The sequence below is a fragment of the Rissa tridactyla genome, chromosome 2 (assembly GCF_028500815.1).
Source record: "Rissa tridactyla isolate bRisTri1 chromosome 2, bRisTri1.patW.cur.20221130, whole genome shotgun sequence".
Taxonomy (NCBI): Eukaryota; Metazoa; Chordata; class Aves; order Charadriiformes; family Laridae; genus Rissa; species Rissa tridactyla.
In genome coordinates this window covers 9,421,222-9,437,343 of record NC_071467.1, presented here as the reverse complement: position 1 = coordinate 9,437,343, position 16,122 = coordinate 9,421,222, and the positions used below count along the sequence as shown (strand labels likewise).

Genomic DNA, 16,122 nt, shown 5'->3' with positions numbered 1-16,122 from the left:
TAGGACTCTAACTGAAGTTCATATGTCTTTTGGGTGCATCTCAGGCTTCTAACTCTGGTGCAACTCATTTGTCTCCTCTCCATCTCATATTCTTCTTAGAAGAAAAAGAAAAATGTAGCTTTTAAATTCAGGTTTGAAACCTCTGGAGTTACTCTACGCTGTTGAATAGTTTTTGTTGTGATCTCTGCTTTAGAAGGCATCTTTTTACTTTTGAAATAGCACAGGTTCTCAAGTCACATTACTTAAATACACATAATCATACTAAATTCTTGCATGCTTCAGGAGAAAAAATAGAATCCCCTCTATCACTACTTTTCCTTTTCTAATGAACCTCTTTAAACAATGGCAAGCTAATATATAAAGGAGAGATGTCCAAAGCTTTCCTTTCTCATTCCTGTCAATGCTTGGAATTGTCGAGAAAAGTTAATTTGTATTATGCAGGAACATCTGCCTGCCTAAGTGTAATGTAATATATTGCATTGTTTAGGGTGTGCATTGTGAGTGTAGATTACAATTTGAGAACATTGGTGTACAATCCAGATTATTCTGTAATTGTCTGCATTTTTTAATCTAAAAGAACTGTTTTAAATCTGTGTCCTTTTATGATATTTTTGCTGTTCAGATTTTATTGACACAGTCTGGACACACTGGTGTTCGAGATTTTGACAACACTATGGAGTTGGCTAAGTGCGCTTACGTTGGACCTGCTGTCTTCATAATCATTGAAATGGATAACTGTAGATAATTTTAGAAATTATGGAGGTGATGGAATTATTTAGCCTGAAACAGGCTATTATGGTTGCCAACCCTTCTGTAAAAGAGCTGTACTGTTATAGGCCCAGAGATCCAATTTGTGGCTTGCGAGGTCTAGACTTCTGATGGGTGCTATCAATTGAGTCAATTGAAAAATAATTTAATGTTGTTCAAAATGATGCATTTTGATGAGATCTTTATGCAAAAGTTGTTAACTTGGTGTTTTCGTAGGGGAGGGATGAGGCACACTGAAGCACAGAAGCAAAAATGGCAACTCATAGTATTAATTTACACACAGATCCCTTCTCAAAATCATTGCTCAAAACGAAAAACTTGTCATTTCGTAAAGGCAGACCAAAAACAGTAGGATCAATTCCTTCAGTCTACAGGCTGCAGGGAAGTACTGTGAGCACTTTGGTAGGCAGTGGTACGCTACCAGTTAATTCGTGAACAGAGGTACTGCTTTGCCTAAACTGGTGTACAGACCTAGTTGTGATCACCCCATGCTGCACATGTAACGAAGAATCCTTGCTTTCATTTGCCAAACGGCTTAAAATGTAGATATCTGGCTTTTTGTCACTTAGCCTTTCATAGGCTTTAAATTTGCAGTCGGTCTGAACACATGCAAAACACTGTAGTTTTCCAGTTCTGCCTACGTGAAGTCCAGATCTTTCTGTAGTTGTAATTTTCTTTAAATTTGCATTCACTTATCTTCGTTTCTGTAACTCTACACCGTTTGTCTTAGTTTAACTGTTGTGTATTGAGCAAACACAATTTCAGCAATCAGTCTAGGTTTTAGAAGTTAAGTAAAAGGAAAATATTGTTACATTTACTAATATAACGATATTAATATCCTATTTATAGTAGTAATATTACACTATTATCATTAGCTCTTATTTCCTGTTCTAGCTCAGTCTAGATGATTTCGCTAGTAGGGTAACAATAGGTTAACTCTATGGGAGAAATTTGCACTTATGCTAAAAATAAAAAACACTGTATACTTTTACATAATTTTATTGATAACAGTTTACTGCAGCAGGAACAAGAAATGGCTGATGCACAAGATTTTCAGAGGACAAGACCAGTTGCTTTTTTTAATAAACTCTTGCCAGTGTTATTGGTTACCCTGCTTTTAAGAGGTATCTAGTTGACTAAAGCTCTTGTTACTTTGGAGCTGTTTGTTTTACTCCTAATATCTATTGACAGTCAGGTTTACTCCCTAATTTGAATGTCTGCCCTTCTAATCTCTGCCCTGAAGTTCCCAGCTGATTCTTGCAGTAGGTGGCTGGAGGCAAGAACCTTTCATGTCCTCATCCTTCCTGAAGATCGTTTTGTGCAGGATCTGGTATTAATCTGTAATATGTATTTAAAGTGCATTTAGATATGAAACTCATCCTGTGCACTGGGAATTGCAACCAACAAATTAATTATGGTAAAACCATGCATTATGCTGGTCATGTTATGATTGAAGTTGTATATTAATGCAGATAATAACACGTTTCTTATTAGGCAAATTGAGAAGCCATCGAAATCTGTGGAATAGAATATCATGCAACAAAATAAATTGCTTCACAGTGGTACAATTTATTTTAATTTGCACTGAAATAAGTAGTACCGCTAAAAGCCCGTCTGTGCTGTTGCGCTTGTGGCAGAGCGTTCTGTTCTGTGCCTGCGCACGTGGGCTTGTCTCACTCCACCGTGCCAGACCAGCAGACGTGGCGTTGGAAACGTGGCATAAAGCAGACTGAAAAGTGCTGGGGTTTGCATTTTTTTTTTTTTTTTTTAAATCTGAAATCAGTCTTCAGGTGATCAAATTGGTCTTAGAACAATGACCTAATCAGGAGTTTATCAAGTCTAATTTCTAAGCATCTTTCTCTCTGCTAAGTGTTAATTGCAGAATTCCCACGCTTCACTGTGTGGGAGGTGGCTGACTAGACAGAAGGAATTCCTCAACAGGAATAAAATTGCAATTAAAGGTAACAGTTAAAAAATACATGGTCGTATTTCTAGAAAGGAGATAATTTTTATAAACTAGTATTTTTCTTGTGGTATCTGTTACTTGCCCTTCAGACTGTGATTGTCTGCTTTGTCTAATGTTGTGGTTACATGTAAGGCAAAGTGATTGCACAATTGAAAATGAAGCTTTGCAAGCTTTCACACCTTATTTAGAATTAGGATTCCAAATTTAGAATGGTTTCTGATTAATAGAAGTAAAAACCAAGAATAACATTGCAGTGTACGCAGGCATAATAGTAATTTCTCTCTTCAGGTTACTATAGACAGACAGTTTGGAGAGTTCTGTCATTGAGATGGGTATTTGTGTGACTGTAGCATGTTTCTGCCCATCATAAATGTTCCCTCAAACAGTTATTTAATTGCTGACTGATTACTTTGTCAGATGTGCTTGTGTTGAAAATTATTGAGATAGTGAAGTTTGTTGTGTTGTGATCATCAATAGCAGAGCATGTTTGAATGCCTGAGGTCAGGATTTCTTCTTAATAATGAAGTTTAAATACTAATTCATCTAATATTGAGACTAAATTTCTCTTGAGGTTGTTTGGATGGAGTATTCTCACATCTTTTCATCAAAATGTCAGTGACCTAACTGAATCGTGTGTATTTGGGTGATCCTTTTGTGCTCTTTTTAGAAACGAGACAAGACGTTGATAACATGATGATGTGGAGAAGTGTCACTTTTTTATTTTACTGAGGTGCTAAAATATACTCGTTGCTCCACAGATGGCAAAGCCGTTCAGTCCTGTAACAGAGACAAACGTTAATTAGGAAACCCAAGAAAGGAGTAATTTGAATAGTGTTTTGTGTGGATGACAAGTATCCCAGCAAGCTAAGTCCGCTTGAAATACAGACAAAGGCAAGAGCCTGAATAGTAGACCAGTCCTGAGAGGATTATGGTCTTAGGTGGGTGAGATGGTTGATTTGAAGGAGTGGAAGGGTTCAGGTGGCCTCAGCCAGGGTCATGCATCTTGTGTCTTCTTCGTGTTAGAAGCCAGAATGCAGAACTGAGCAGCTGCTGCTGGCTGGATGGCATGGTATGGTGATGTCTTGCATCCCACAGCTGGGAACATGTGGCATTTTGAAGTGCTGTGTGGTGTGGTAGGCGATGTGCTACTTGCTCTTGCTGCCTCTGCGGCATTCATGCCCTGTGGCATTTTGATTGTTACCCTGAGAGGGGCTGCGTGGGAGCTGGAGTAGGTTCCATGTAACACGTATGTTGTATCCTAGTAGAATTGGGTTGGTCTGTCCAAGCCTGGAAGGCCACCATATAGAGTCAACCCTGAGACGTTGTTACCTTCTCCCCAGAATCCTTTTATGACTGATGAATTTACTAAATTATCTTAACATTGCTTATTTAAATACTTTTTGTTGTTTTATTACTGAATACTTAAAAAAAAAAAAAAAGGGGGGGGGGGAATAAAGAGGGAGCTCAAAGAACATTCCAGATCACCTTCATCTTTTGTCGTCTTTAATATCTTGACCGCTAGCAGGTATTTTTCAGGACTTTTTTTAGTTCAGCACTTTAACCCACAAGTGTTTTTTACACGTTGATGCTTTTGTTGGGCCCCTGTGTTGAGAGACAGCGAAGGTGACAGGTGCCTCCAAGAGCCTTGCAGAGTCGCGTTTTGTACAGTATGTCCTCGGCGTGGTCCTGAAGTGTCCTCAGTGGGCTGATGAAGATTAGGCTTTCCTAATTACATTTAAATGAAACTTTAAGCTCTCACAATATTAATGAACACAATAATAGAATTTTGAACGACCTCAATAATGTTCTTTATAAATAACTCTTATTTTAGTTTGATTATTTGAAAAATCCATTGCCCGATTTGATTATAAATTGTAAATATTACCAGTGAAAATTATAGCTTGAGGGGTTTTTTTGCCGTGTGATTTCCTAATTTGCATCAGATGAAGATTAAAAAACACCTAAGTATTTCACTAAATAAACTTTTCTGAATAGTGTAAGATAAGAATTGTCAGTATATGATGCTGAATTCTGAAAAATGATCATGGTGTCTTGCATGTTAGTTAAATATGGATTAGTTATACACATGAAAGACAATGAATGATTTAAATATTATTAAAATCAATTAAATGCAATAAGCAGAAGTGTAAATCTTATACATAGCACTAAAAATGTTGTACCAGAGCTTAGTTTCGCTGTTCACATAATGGAATGATAACTTGAACAATATTGACAATGTCAGCACCCTTAACCCTTACTGTTGACCTGGGTTTCTACTATAGTGAAATAAAAAGGAAACAAAAAGGCTTAAAAGTAGCAGCAAAAGCAGACTTTGCACAGTACAAGTAGTTTCAAAGTGAGTGCAAATTCCAAAACAAAGAAACCTTTTGTGGCATGTATTGTCTGGTATGTAAGACTAAGACCTAGACATTCATGCGCAGTAATTATATCTTAAGTGTGATGATATTATTACCAATACTTGACATTTCAGCGATCTGACGCAGCCAGTGATCTGGCTGCAATCCTTACGGAATGCCTAGTAAATCTGTCTTCTTGTTTTCAGCACCCTCGTCCCATGTACATGCCTTGCATCTGGAAATGCCTTTAACCAATAGTCTAAAGTTACCCAAAGGGAATAGTAAAAAAAAGAGGTCTTCCACATCAGTGAGCTCTGAAGGGACAGAGATACAGTGCTCTGTGCCCATAAAGGAGAAAAGTTTTGAGAGTCTGAAGGAGAAAATATTAAAGAACGTGATTGAGAAGGACAAGCACTCAGAAGTTGGTAAACTACAATACTTTTTGTTTCCAGTGCTTTAGCCAATAAAAATAATCGTAAAGTGACATTAAAAGTAATTTTATTGTTTCTATGTTTCTTATTATCATGTACCATTAGGACTTTTTATGGTCTAATGACTTTTACAAGAAAGTGGGTCATCAGCCAGACATTACACTTATGTCATATATTCTTCTTCAATTTGCAGGTGCAGTGAGAATGGAAAGAAAAGGAAAACTGGAAGAGAAAAGTTCTTCAACATATGGTACGTACAGAGCAATAATATTTTTAGGAAAAAAGGAAAAAATCCAGAATGCTTGATGTCTCTGAAGAGGAAATGTAAACACGTAAAATATTTCCTGAGCCCAGCTGCACTTCTTTTGTTTCTTGAGGTCTTAAAAATGTTTTTAATATATATGACAAGTTTATAGTAGAAAAATGATTTTAGAGAGAAAATGAAAGTGCCCAGAGCAAGGATTTGGAAAGATCTAAATAGTACCTGAAAAAGAAAAGCACTTTTTTTTTCTTTTTTTCAGTTTAATTAGTGATACTGCCTTAATTTCCTTGTACTGACCAATTTGAGGGGGTCTATAAGGGGCGTGAGTGGGAAGGAAATGGGTGTTACTAGCCAAACATTTGGCAATTCTTGAAAGTATAAATTAAGACGTCTTTGGTTTTACCCTGTGTTTAAAAAATCAAATAAATTTTAAAAAATCATTAGAGGTGGACAAGAATTCATAAGTTTTTCTGCCTTGTTTTTCCAGGAGGTAAAAGTTCTGTTTCTGTATTCCTCGAGAAGATAATAAGACTGATTTGTGTGCAGGCAACAATCCTTAAATACTGACTCTAAGAATTTAGTTTCTGGAACAAGTCAATTTCCTCATTATTTATCTCACTGCTGATTGCTTGGAAAATTATTATGGAGTGACAATATTGTGCGATGTATTTTGTCTCGGGAGAATTAACAGGATAAATAGATTTTTTAAATTTTTTTTTTTTCCTGCGACAAAGTACTTGTCCTCTTGTGTATACCAACAGCGCTTCGAAGTGAACTGCAGTGTAAAAACATATCATAAATTTTAGTCAAAACCAGTTTTCCGTGAGAATGTTGCTGTGTAGTAGAAAGTGCTGACAGCATCGCCAGTTTTTCAATACTGAAATTTCCTTCAAATGACTTTCTATAGGCCTAACGCATGTTTTTAAGACAATGTTATCCTTTTTAGTTTTGAATTTTGCACTTCTGAAAGCTTCTTCTCTTGCTCAAACCTTTTTGTTATAAGCTGTAAGTAAAATAGGTGTTATAAGCTATTTAAATAATGTCACTTATTTTGTGTGCTTTGCTATATCTTCTTGTACTATGACACCTCATTTGGAAATATTTGAAATAGTAAAATGTTGTTTGTTGAGAGAGATTTCTCTGAACCATTCTACCAGCAATTAGTAAGAGACGTGCCCAAGATACCAAGTAAATTAACTGAATGATTTTGATCTGACTAGGCAACTGGAATACTTGATTTTGAATGTCATGTTTAGGTTAAGCCAAGTGAAGCAAGTAATTTGGAATGGTACTGCTGTTTTAAAATGTTTAATTTTTATTTCAGGTAAAAAGAAAGAAAAGGAAAAGGAGAAAAAAGAGAAGAAGGAGAAAGATCATAAATCAAAACAGAAAAAGAAGAAGAAAAAAAAGAAGAAATCTAAACAGCATGGTAAGTTCAATTTACTTTTTTTTTTTTTTAAAATAAGTCAAACTACTCAGCGTATTCCTGGCATTAGATATTAAAACTTGTGTCTAAACAATATGAATGTCAAATTTTAGGAGTTCCAAAGAATAGCTTTTGGCCTTAAGTGTTGAAAGGACACTTAGGTCTATGACCTCATTTTTGTAGGTAGGTAGGTAGGTTTTGTAGGTAACAGACATATATATTTCACAGATGTTTTTTCTTCCTACAAAAGATATGCTCGCTCTTCTCGTATCTTCAAATTCTTCACGTGAAGCTCTGTATAGACGTCCTGCTTATTCTGCATAAATTGTTCTAGTATCTAGGCTGTTGCGAAATTTTACTGGTTTACTGTATAAAATGTAGCCCCTTCTTAACAGATAATCCCTAACAGCTGAGATGGGCATCTCTTTTGCAACAGCCTTGGCTGTTGTCTTGACAAATGGTGATTCCGTTTGTCTTCATCTCACTTCCCTGTTCTGATTCTTTGATCGTATCAGTCATCTTTTTCTGTTCTCTGTTATTTCCATTCCCTAGAGGGACAAAAGTAATTTGATTTTTAGATATGAGGCTCTAGGAAGCCTGTGCTTTTTTAACAAAACAAAAAACCCTTTCAAACCACTTGGTGCTTTTTTTTCCTCCTTCTTGGAGAAGTATTCTGTAAGAGTGTGGTTTAACGTTGGAGCGCCCTCCCTTCTCTAACTCTTCTTGGCATGATTCTGTGGAAAAACTGAACAATTTAGGGGTTTTCCTTTTTCAATAAAAAGTTAACTATCCTTCTGACCAGTACAGTTTTACTGTTTCTTTCTATTTCTTCCCCTTTTCCATGTCCTTTGGTGCTTTTAATCCCCCATAAAATCACAGTACAGGTTCCTTGGTTTACCTTTTTTTGCATTCAGTACAGTCTTAGCTGCAGCATTGTGGCAATAAAAATAACAGCATGGGCAAACGCAAACTCGTTCTGTCTTTTCTTCTTGCCAAATACTGAACTTTATTTTTTTTTTCTACTGTGCCTGCTTACTTCAAAAAGTGTTTCAGGACTTAAAATAATACTACTTATTTTTATCTTGCTGATGGTGGGGTTTGGTTTTCTTGAGAACATTTTTAAATATTCAAAAATTTAAAAATAAGAACCTAGACTGTCCTTTCTGTACCTATCAGAATCATAGAATTTCATAGAATCATAGAATAGTTTGGGTTGGAAGGGACCTTTAAAGGTCATCTAGTCCAACCCCCCTGCCATGGGCAGGGACATCTTCAACTAGATCAGGTTGCTCAGAGCCCTAACCATAGAATCATAGAATTGCTGAGGTTGGAAGGGACCTTTAAGATCGAGTCCAACCTTTAACCTACCCTGACAAAAGCCACTTCTAAACCATGTCCCTAAGTGCCCCATCTACCCTTTTTTTAAACACCTCCAGGGATGGTGAATCCACCACCTCCCTGGTCAGCCTATTCCAATGTTTAATAACCCTTTCAGTGAAAAAATGTTTCCTAATATCCAATCTAAACTGCCCTGACATAACTTGAACCCGTTTCCCCTTGTCCTATCCTTGTCACCAGGGAGAAGAGGTCAGCCCCCATCTCTCTACAACCTCCTTTCAGGTAGTTGTAGAGGGCGATAAGGTCTCCCCTCAGCCTCCTCTTCTCCAGGCTAAACAACCACAGCTCCCTCAGTCGTTCTTTATAAGGTTTGTCCTCCAGACCCCTCACCAGCTTTGTAGCCCTTCTCTGGACATGCTCCAACACCTCAATGTCCCTCTTGTAGCGAGGGGCCCAAAACTGAATGCAGTACTCGAGGTGGGGCCTCACCAGTGCCGAGTACAGGGGGATGATCACTTCCCTAGTCCGGCTCACCACACTGTTCCTGATACAGGCCAGGATGCTGTTGGCCTTCTCGGCCACCTGGGCACACTGCTGGCTCATATTCAGCCGGCTGTCAACCAACACCCCCAGGTCCTTTTCTGCTGGGCTGCTTTCGAGCCACTCTGCCCCAATCCTGTAGCGCTGCATGGGTTTGTTGTGACCCAAGTGAAGGACCCAGCACTTGGCCTTGTTGAACCTCATACCATTGGTCTCAGCCCATTGGTCCAGCCTGTCCAGATCCCTCTGCAGAGCCAACCCACCCTCAAGCAGATCAACACGCCCGCCCAGCTTAGTCTCATCTGCGAACTTACTGAGGGTGCATTCGATCCCTTCATCCAGATCATTGTTAAAGATATTAAAGAGAACCGGCCCCAGCACCGAGCCCTGGGGGACACCACTTGTGACCGGACACCAACTGGATTTAACTCCATTTACCACCACTCTCTGGGCATGGCCATCCAGCCAGTTTTTTACCCAGCGAAGAGTACACCTGTCCAGGCCATAAGCAGCCAGTTTCTCCAGGAGAATGCTGTGGGAAACAGTGTCAAAAGCTTTGCAAAAATCCGAGTAGATAACATCCACAGCTTTTCCCTCATCCACTAAGTGGGTCACCTTATCATAGAAGGATATTAGGTTTGATAGGCATGACCTGCCCTTCACAAACCCATGCTGACTGGGCCTGATCACCCTGTTCTCCTGCATGTGCCGTGTAATGGCACTGAGGAGGATCTGTTCCATGACCTTCCCAGGCACCGAGGTCAGACTGACTGGCCTGTAGTTCCCCGGATCCTCCTTCCGGCCCTTCTTGTGGATGGGTGTCACATTTGCTAACCTCCAGTCAGCTGGGACCTCCCCGGTTGTCCAGGACTGCTCATCAACCAACCTGACCTTGAATGTTACCAGGGATGGGGCATCTGCCACCTCTCTGGGCAACCTGTTCCAGTGTCTCACCACCCTCAGGGTGAAAAATTTCTTCCTGATATCTAGTCTAAATCTTACCTCTTGCAGTGTAAAGCCATTACTCCTTGTCCTATTGCAGCAGGGCCTACTAAAAAGTTTGTCCCCATCTTTCCTGTAGTCCCCCTTTAAGTACTGAAAGGACACAATAAGGTCTCCCCAGAAGCTTCTCTTCTCCAGGCTGAGCAACCCCAACTCTCTCAGCCTGTCTTCGTAGCAGAGGTGCTCCAGCTCACTGAGCATTTTTGTGGCCTCCTCTGGACCCACTCCAACAGGTCCATGTCCTTCTTGTGCTGAAGGGTCCAGAGCTGGACACAGTGCTCCAGGTGGGGTCTCACCAGAGCGGAGCAGAGGGACAGAATCACCTCCCTCGACCTGCTGGCCATGCTTCTTTTGATGCAGCCCAGGATACAGTTGGCTTTCTGGGCTGCAAGTGCACATCGCTGGCTCATGTCCAGGACCCTGCACTTGTCCTTGTTGAATCTCGTGAGGTTCACACAGGCCCACTTCTCAAGCCTGTCCAGGTCCCTCTGGATGGGGTCCCGTCCTTCAGGCGTGTCAGCTGCACTGCTCAGCTTGGTTTCATCTACAAACTTGCTGAGGGTGCATTTGATCCCACTCTCTGTGTCATTCATGAAAATATTGGACAGTACTGGTCCCATTATGGACCCCTGAAGAGCACCACTTGTCACTGATCTCCACTTGGACATTGAGCCGTTGACCACTACCCTCTGGATATGACCATCCAACCAATTCCTCATCCACCAAACAGTTCACCCATCAAATCCATATCTCTCTAAATTAGAGAGAAGGATCTTACTTTTGTGTACCTTGAGAGTGTACTTTACTAAATATCAGTCGCAACAACTTAGATTAAAGTTTGATTAAAATTTCTTAAAATATGAGACAGCAAAAAATTTAAAACTTATCAAAGATTTTTCTAGAAATTTTTCCTCGAGCATTTGGAAAACCCTATGTATTAAAATGAGCTTCAGTGCTTGAATGTGAACTGCAATAGTCTGGGCTTCAGGTACTTCACCATCTTTATATCAGTGTAATATAATTTTAAACTATAAGCCTCAATTGCCTATTTTACCTAAAAATTATCGGGAGTTTTTTACTTGCACTAAGAAGGCATCTAAGTGTTTGCAGGAAGGTACTGGTAAATGCTGGTTATGCAAGAGCCAAAGAAAAGAACAAAAACCTCAAGACCCTAAGCAATCCTGGCTGTTTCCTCTGTGATTATTAAAACAGGGCAGAGTGAGTTAATATTTCTCCATGGGTTCTGTTTTTAGGAAGATCCTCAAATGTAATGTGCCATCACCTTGTGTTCAGCAATATCCCCAGCAGCACTCTCAGTGCAGTTTGATAAGAGTGAGAAAAATGTTTTATAGGTCTTATTATCCTTTGAGTGTATGACACTGAGTGTTGGTGTAAAACTGTTTGAAAAAGAACTTGCATAAGTTAAAAATAACTTGCATAAAAAGAAATAACGATTGAAATATTTGAAAAAAGATCTTTTGAACAGAACTGTTTTAATAGGTAACAAGTTAAGCTACAGATTTGAAATAAGTTTAAAACTACAAATGTATATTTTTGTAATGGGGAGACATTGACATCATATTTCCCCAAGGCTTCTGTTTCATGTATTTCCAAAGAAAAGGGTAAATTGAGGTTATCTGTCATCGTTGGTGTTGAATTCTGGAATGTAGGTGAATCATCAGAAACGGCTGACGTGCATGATATAGAAGGTTTGGGAGGAGCTGGTCAGCCTGGTGGTTCTCATCTGAGCTTTGGATACTTTGCTACTTCATGAAGTGCTGTGCTTGAGATCGGAGAGTCTCAGGCTTGGTGCTGCCTGGGGTGCAGCTTCTTCTCTGGTTCCATACAGCTCCCACATGCAACAGGTTCTGCAAACCCTATTCATCCAAACTGAATCAAATCGAGCACCTCTTGCAAATTCACATCAGAGCTGTGTTCTTCTGCCCAGTGTTGTTCTTTGGTTTTATCTTCTTGAGGTTGTAAAGTGGTTTGTTGTGATTTTGTGGTTGTTTTCTTTTTCCTTCTTTTTATTACTCTGGGTTTTTTTGCCAACTTGTCTTGAAACTTAGAAACTTGGCAGAGGTACCACAATTAGGTCCCGGCTGCTAGGGGCTGTACATATCCAAAGATTGTAAATATTAGGAGAAAACTATATGTTGTAGAGAGGTGGTTGTTGGCCTCTTCTCCCAAGGGAATAATGACAGGACCAGAGGAAACGATCTGAAGTGGCGCCAGGGGAGGTTTAGATTAGACATTAGGAAGAATGACTTTACTGAAAGAGTGGTCAGGCACTGGAACAGCCTGCCCAGGGAGGGGGTTGAGTCACCATCCCTAGAGGTATTTAAGAAACGTCTAGATGTGGCACTTCAGGGTGTGCTCTAGTGGCAGAGATTGTAGGTTGTTTGTTTGTGGGGGGTCCTTTCCAACCGTGAGGATTCTGTGATTCTGTATATGTCCAATGCTGCAAAAAATAGAAATCTTAAATCCAGATGCAGAAAGCAGTGTGAGGAAAAACTTGTGCATTTTATTCTTTGCAAATTCATCTTGTGAGAATCTGTTTCTAAAAATCCAGAGATGTTCTGCCTGGATATTTTTTTTTTTAACTGGTGGAGAAAAAAAGACAAATGCTGTGGCAGATTCTGACTCTAGTGTCTGACCTTGAAAAAGCCCATTGAAAAATGATCTGTCAAAAGAAGTCGTTTTTCTCCGGGACAAGCTCACTCTACTTTCAGGGCATGGCAGAAATGAAAGGGTGTGAGGCATCCTCCGTTCCTTTGGAATCAAATGGAGGCATCTTGGGGAAGAAGAGGGAGTGGGCATGTTGTGTGATCCAGATAGGTTTTATGCAAGGCTTTAAAGCAAACAAAAAATCCCAAGAAAAACATTTTTGTGCTCTGGCTATATGCTCGTTTGTCAATCAATGTTCATATAAAACCCATGTAACACAGAACGTAGGTAATTTCTGTCACTTACACTGTTCTGTCACAGTGAGGTCAACAGCAGTATGACTTGAAGTAATTAACACAACTGCTCATTGAGTTGACTCCCCTCCAGTGAATATACTTAGGAAATGCAGTAGACACTCCGGTGAGTGTGTTTCTGACAGGAGAAAGTAAATATGAGCAGTGGCTTTATGCAAGGTGTTTACAAGAGATGCATGTTGTGGAACCCGTTGCAAGAAAACTGTAGATACAGGTGGTAGCAGGCATGCTTATTACAGAAGGATGAATGCGTAGAAATCAAATGACTTGCTTATATTCAAAGTAATAAGTTTGAAGGAGGAGTAAATGGGTAGCTACTCTTAATTACCATTTGACCAGCATAAAACAGACATGGACCTGCTCAAGTGGGTCCAGAGGAGGGCTACAAAGATGATTAGGGGACTGGAGCACCTCACCTGGGAGGAGAGGCTGAGAGGTTGTTTAGCCTCGAATACAGAAGGCTTCAGGGAGACCTTATAGCCCCTTCCAGTACCTAAAGGGGGCCTGCCTGAAGGATGAGGAGGGATTCTTTATCAGGGAGTGCAGTGATAGGACGAGGGCTAACAGTTTTAAAATGAAAGAGGGGAGATTTAGATTAGATATTAGGCAACCGCCATTAGTCCAAAAGGTGATCTGGAGAGCTGCTCTGGGTAACGCATTGTGATGGGTTTCACACCTGGATAATGGGGTGATGACACTGCTGGGACATCCCTGGGAGGGGCCTGGGCAGGGTGTGTTTGACAGCTCATCATGCTCCTCTGAGCTTTGCATACCCTACTGGGATGGTCCCGTGCCCATCCCAGCAGCCGTCGGCCCATCAACAGCTGATGGCTCCTGAGCTGGGCTTCGGAGCATCCCAGAAGGGTTTTCTTTGGGCTCCCTGTGCCCCTCTGCAGGGGTGCAGATGAGCTTTTTTCACTTAACCTGACAGGACTGTCTGCAGTTCCTTCTACGTAACAATGTTAGTAGGTAGACCTAAGGCAAAACGAGAGAGCTACCAGCAGCATCTCTAAGGATTGCAGATGGTACAGGATGAATTGTGGAAAAAGACGACTGCATAATCTTCTAGGAAAAATTATTCCTCTGTACATTCAGAGATGGGGGAAGGGGGAGTTAAAGGGGTAATGCTTGTCTTAGCTATTAAACTTCATTGTATTTCTCACTGGAATTTTTTTTAATAAAATATTTTATGAAGAGCTTTTGCCATTTCATACTTAGAGTTTCATCATCCTAATGCCTCAATGTTGATATGCTTTACTTCTGAACGTAATGTTGCAGTATACTTAAATATTCTTTCTTTTTTTTTTTCATTTGTGTCGTAAACTTTTCTCTACGTTTATAACAGCGACTTATTTTCTTTAACTTTTCAGATTATTCAGATTATGAAGATAGTTCTGTTGAGTTCTTGGACAGGTGCTCCTCTCCATTAACACGGTCCTCCGGGAGCTCTCTGACTTTGCGCAGCATGTTCTCAGAGAAGAATACATCATACCAGTATCCAAGAGCTATCTTGTCTGTTGACCTTAGTGGAGAAAGTAGGTTGGCTGAACAGCATTTTTCAGTTTGTAGGTTTAATTCTTTAAGAATGAGAGTTTTAAAGGAAATTATTTGGTTTATGTTTGTGATTGTAGCTATAAATATGGTGACCGATTTTACTTCATCTATTTAAATCAAAATGCTTACACTCCTCAAGCTGTTCTGCATTGTACTTGTTTTGGTTAAGTGTTGCTACTCTGCTTCTGAGGAGATGATATTAAAGGCATTTTGCAGAATTCATCAAGAAATCTAATATACCAGCAGTGTGTTTGTGTATGCAGACTAAGATTTTTAACTGCCAAAAACCCCTTTTATCTCCATAAAATATTGTATCTCTGCACACAGAATTTCACATATATTTATTTTTACTAGACCTGTCAGATGTGGAGTTCTTGGATGATTCCTCTACAGAAAGTTTGTTACTTAGTGGTGATGAATACAATCAGGATTTTGATTCAACTAACTTTGAAGAGTCTCAGGATGAAGATGATGCTCTCAATGAAATTGTTAGATGCATTTGTGAACTGGATGAAGAAAATGGCTTTATGATTCAGGTAAAGAAATCTGGGGAGGGATGTATTTTCCATGTGAATTTCTTGCTTGTGAAGTTGCCCTTTTGATGTGTTGGAGACTGAAGTTAATGTAGAGAGCTGTAAATAAAGTGAACGATTACAAAGTATTTCTGTGTTCTGCACTTGGTGTGACTCTGTTCCACGTATGCAGAACTATTACTCTAGGATGGGGTTTCCCTAACAAATTGATATGTAGAACAGGTTTGGAAGGAAAGGTAATGTTTTTCTTTATAGCCAGTTGATAACTTTGGAATAAAGTATCCTCTCCCACACACGAATCATCGCTTCTGTCCACAGACCATCCCGATTGTACCAGCCCTCTTGGTTTGGCCCTTGTGCTTTGCGGTACCAATCGTAGAAACCACTCTGCTCACTCTAAATGTTCCTCAGCTGTACCCAAGATCTTTGCTATACAGACGTTAATATTGTCACTGTGATGTGTGTGTGATATGCATTCTTCATCGTTAGAACAGCAGTTCTCAAACTAGAAATCAGTGCCTGTTTTTAGAAACTGCTAAGAATTTAAGTCTTACTTGGTGTAGAAAAAAGGGAAGAGGAGCATAGAGTGTCTGCATAGCATTCAGGTGCTGGTGGATTGCAACTACTGCTGCTTATTTATTTGTACTCCAGTGAGGGGAGCATTTCCCATCTAGTAATGAACAATTTAAAGTCTTTGTCTCAAGGAATTCATAATACAGTGATTAGATCAGATGCAAACAACAGTGAGGAAGAACTCGCTTATCAGTAACTTTATAAAAGCCATGAAGTTCTTGTGGTGTGGTTTTTTTTTTTTTTTTTTTTTCCCTTCACTCAAAAGACAGGTTGGTATTCAACTATTAATGTGGTACAGTTTCTGTTGAAAATACAGAGCCTTTTTAGTTGAGATTTGAAGGAAGGCAAGTGTGGCTGTCACTTAAAGTCTTTTGGAAATGACAGAAAGACC

At 39.7% G+C, this 16,122-nt stretch overlaps 1 protein-coding gene across 12 annotated transcripts in view; it reads left to right on the top strand.

Moving 5' to 3' along the window:
- The window catches only part of PHF20L1 (PHD finger protein 20 like 1), a 62,333-nt gene that overhangs the window by 34,989 nt on the left and 11,222 nt on the right, over positions 1-16,122 (top strand). For 9 of the 12 annotated variants that reach the window (XM_054189582.1, XM_054189580.1, XM_054189589.1 and 6 more), the window contains 5 exons: positions 5,298-5,516; positions 5,716-5,772; positions 7,109-7,213; positions 14,442-14,606; positions 14,980-15,161. In XM_054189582.1, coding sequence (XP_054045557.1) covers positions 5,298-5,516; positions 5,716-5,772; positions 7,109-7,213; positions 14,442-14,606; positions 14,980-15,161 — 728 coding nt within the window. The remainder of the gene's footprint in view (positions 1-5,297; positions 5,517-5,715; positions 5,773-7,108; positions 7,214-14,441; positions 14,607-14,979; positions 15,162-16,122) is intronic. The other 3 variants (XM_054189586.1, XM_054189585.1, XM_054189584.1) reach the window with 1 other exon arrangement.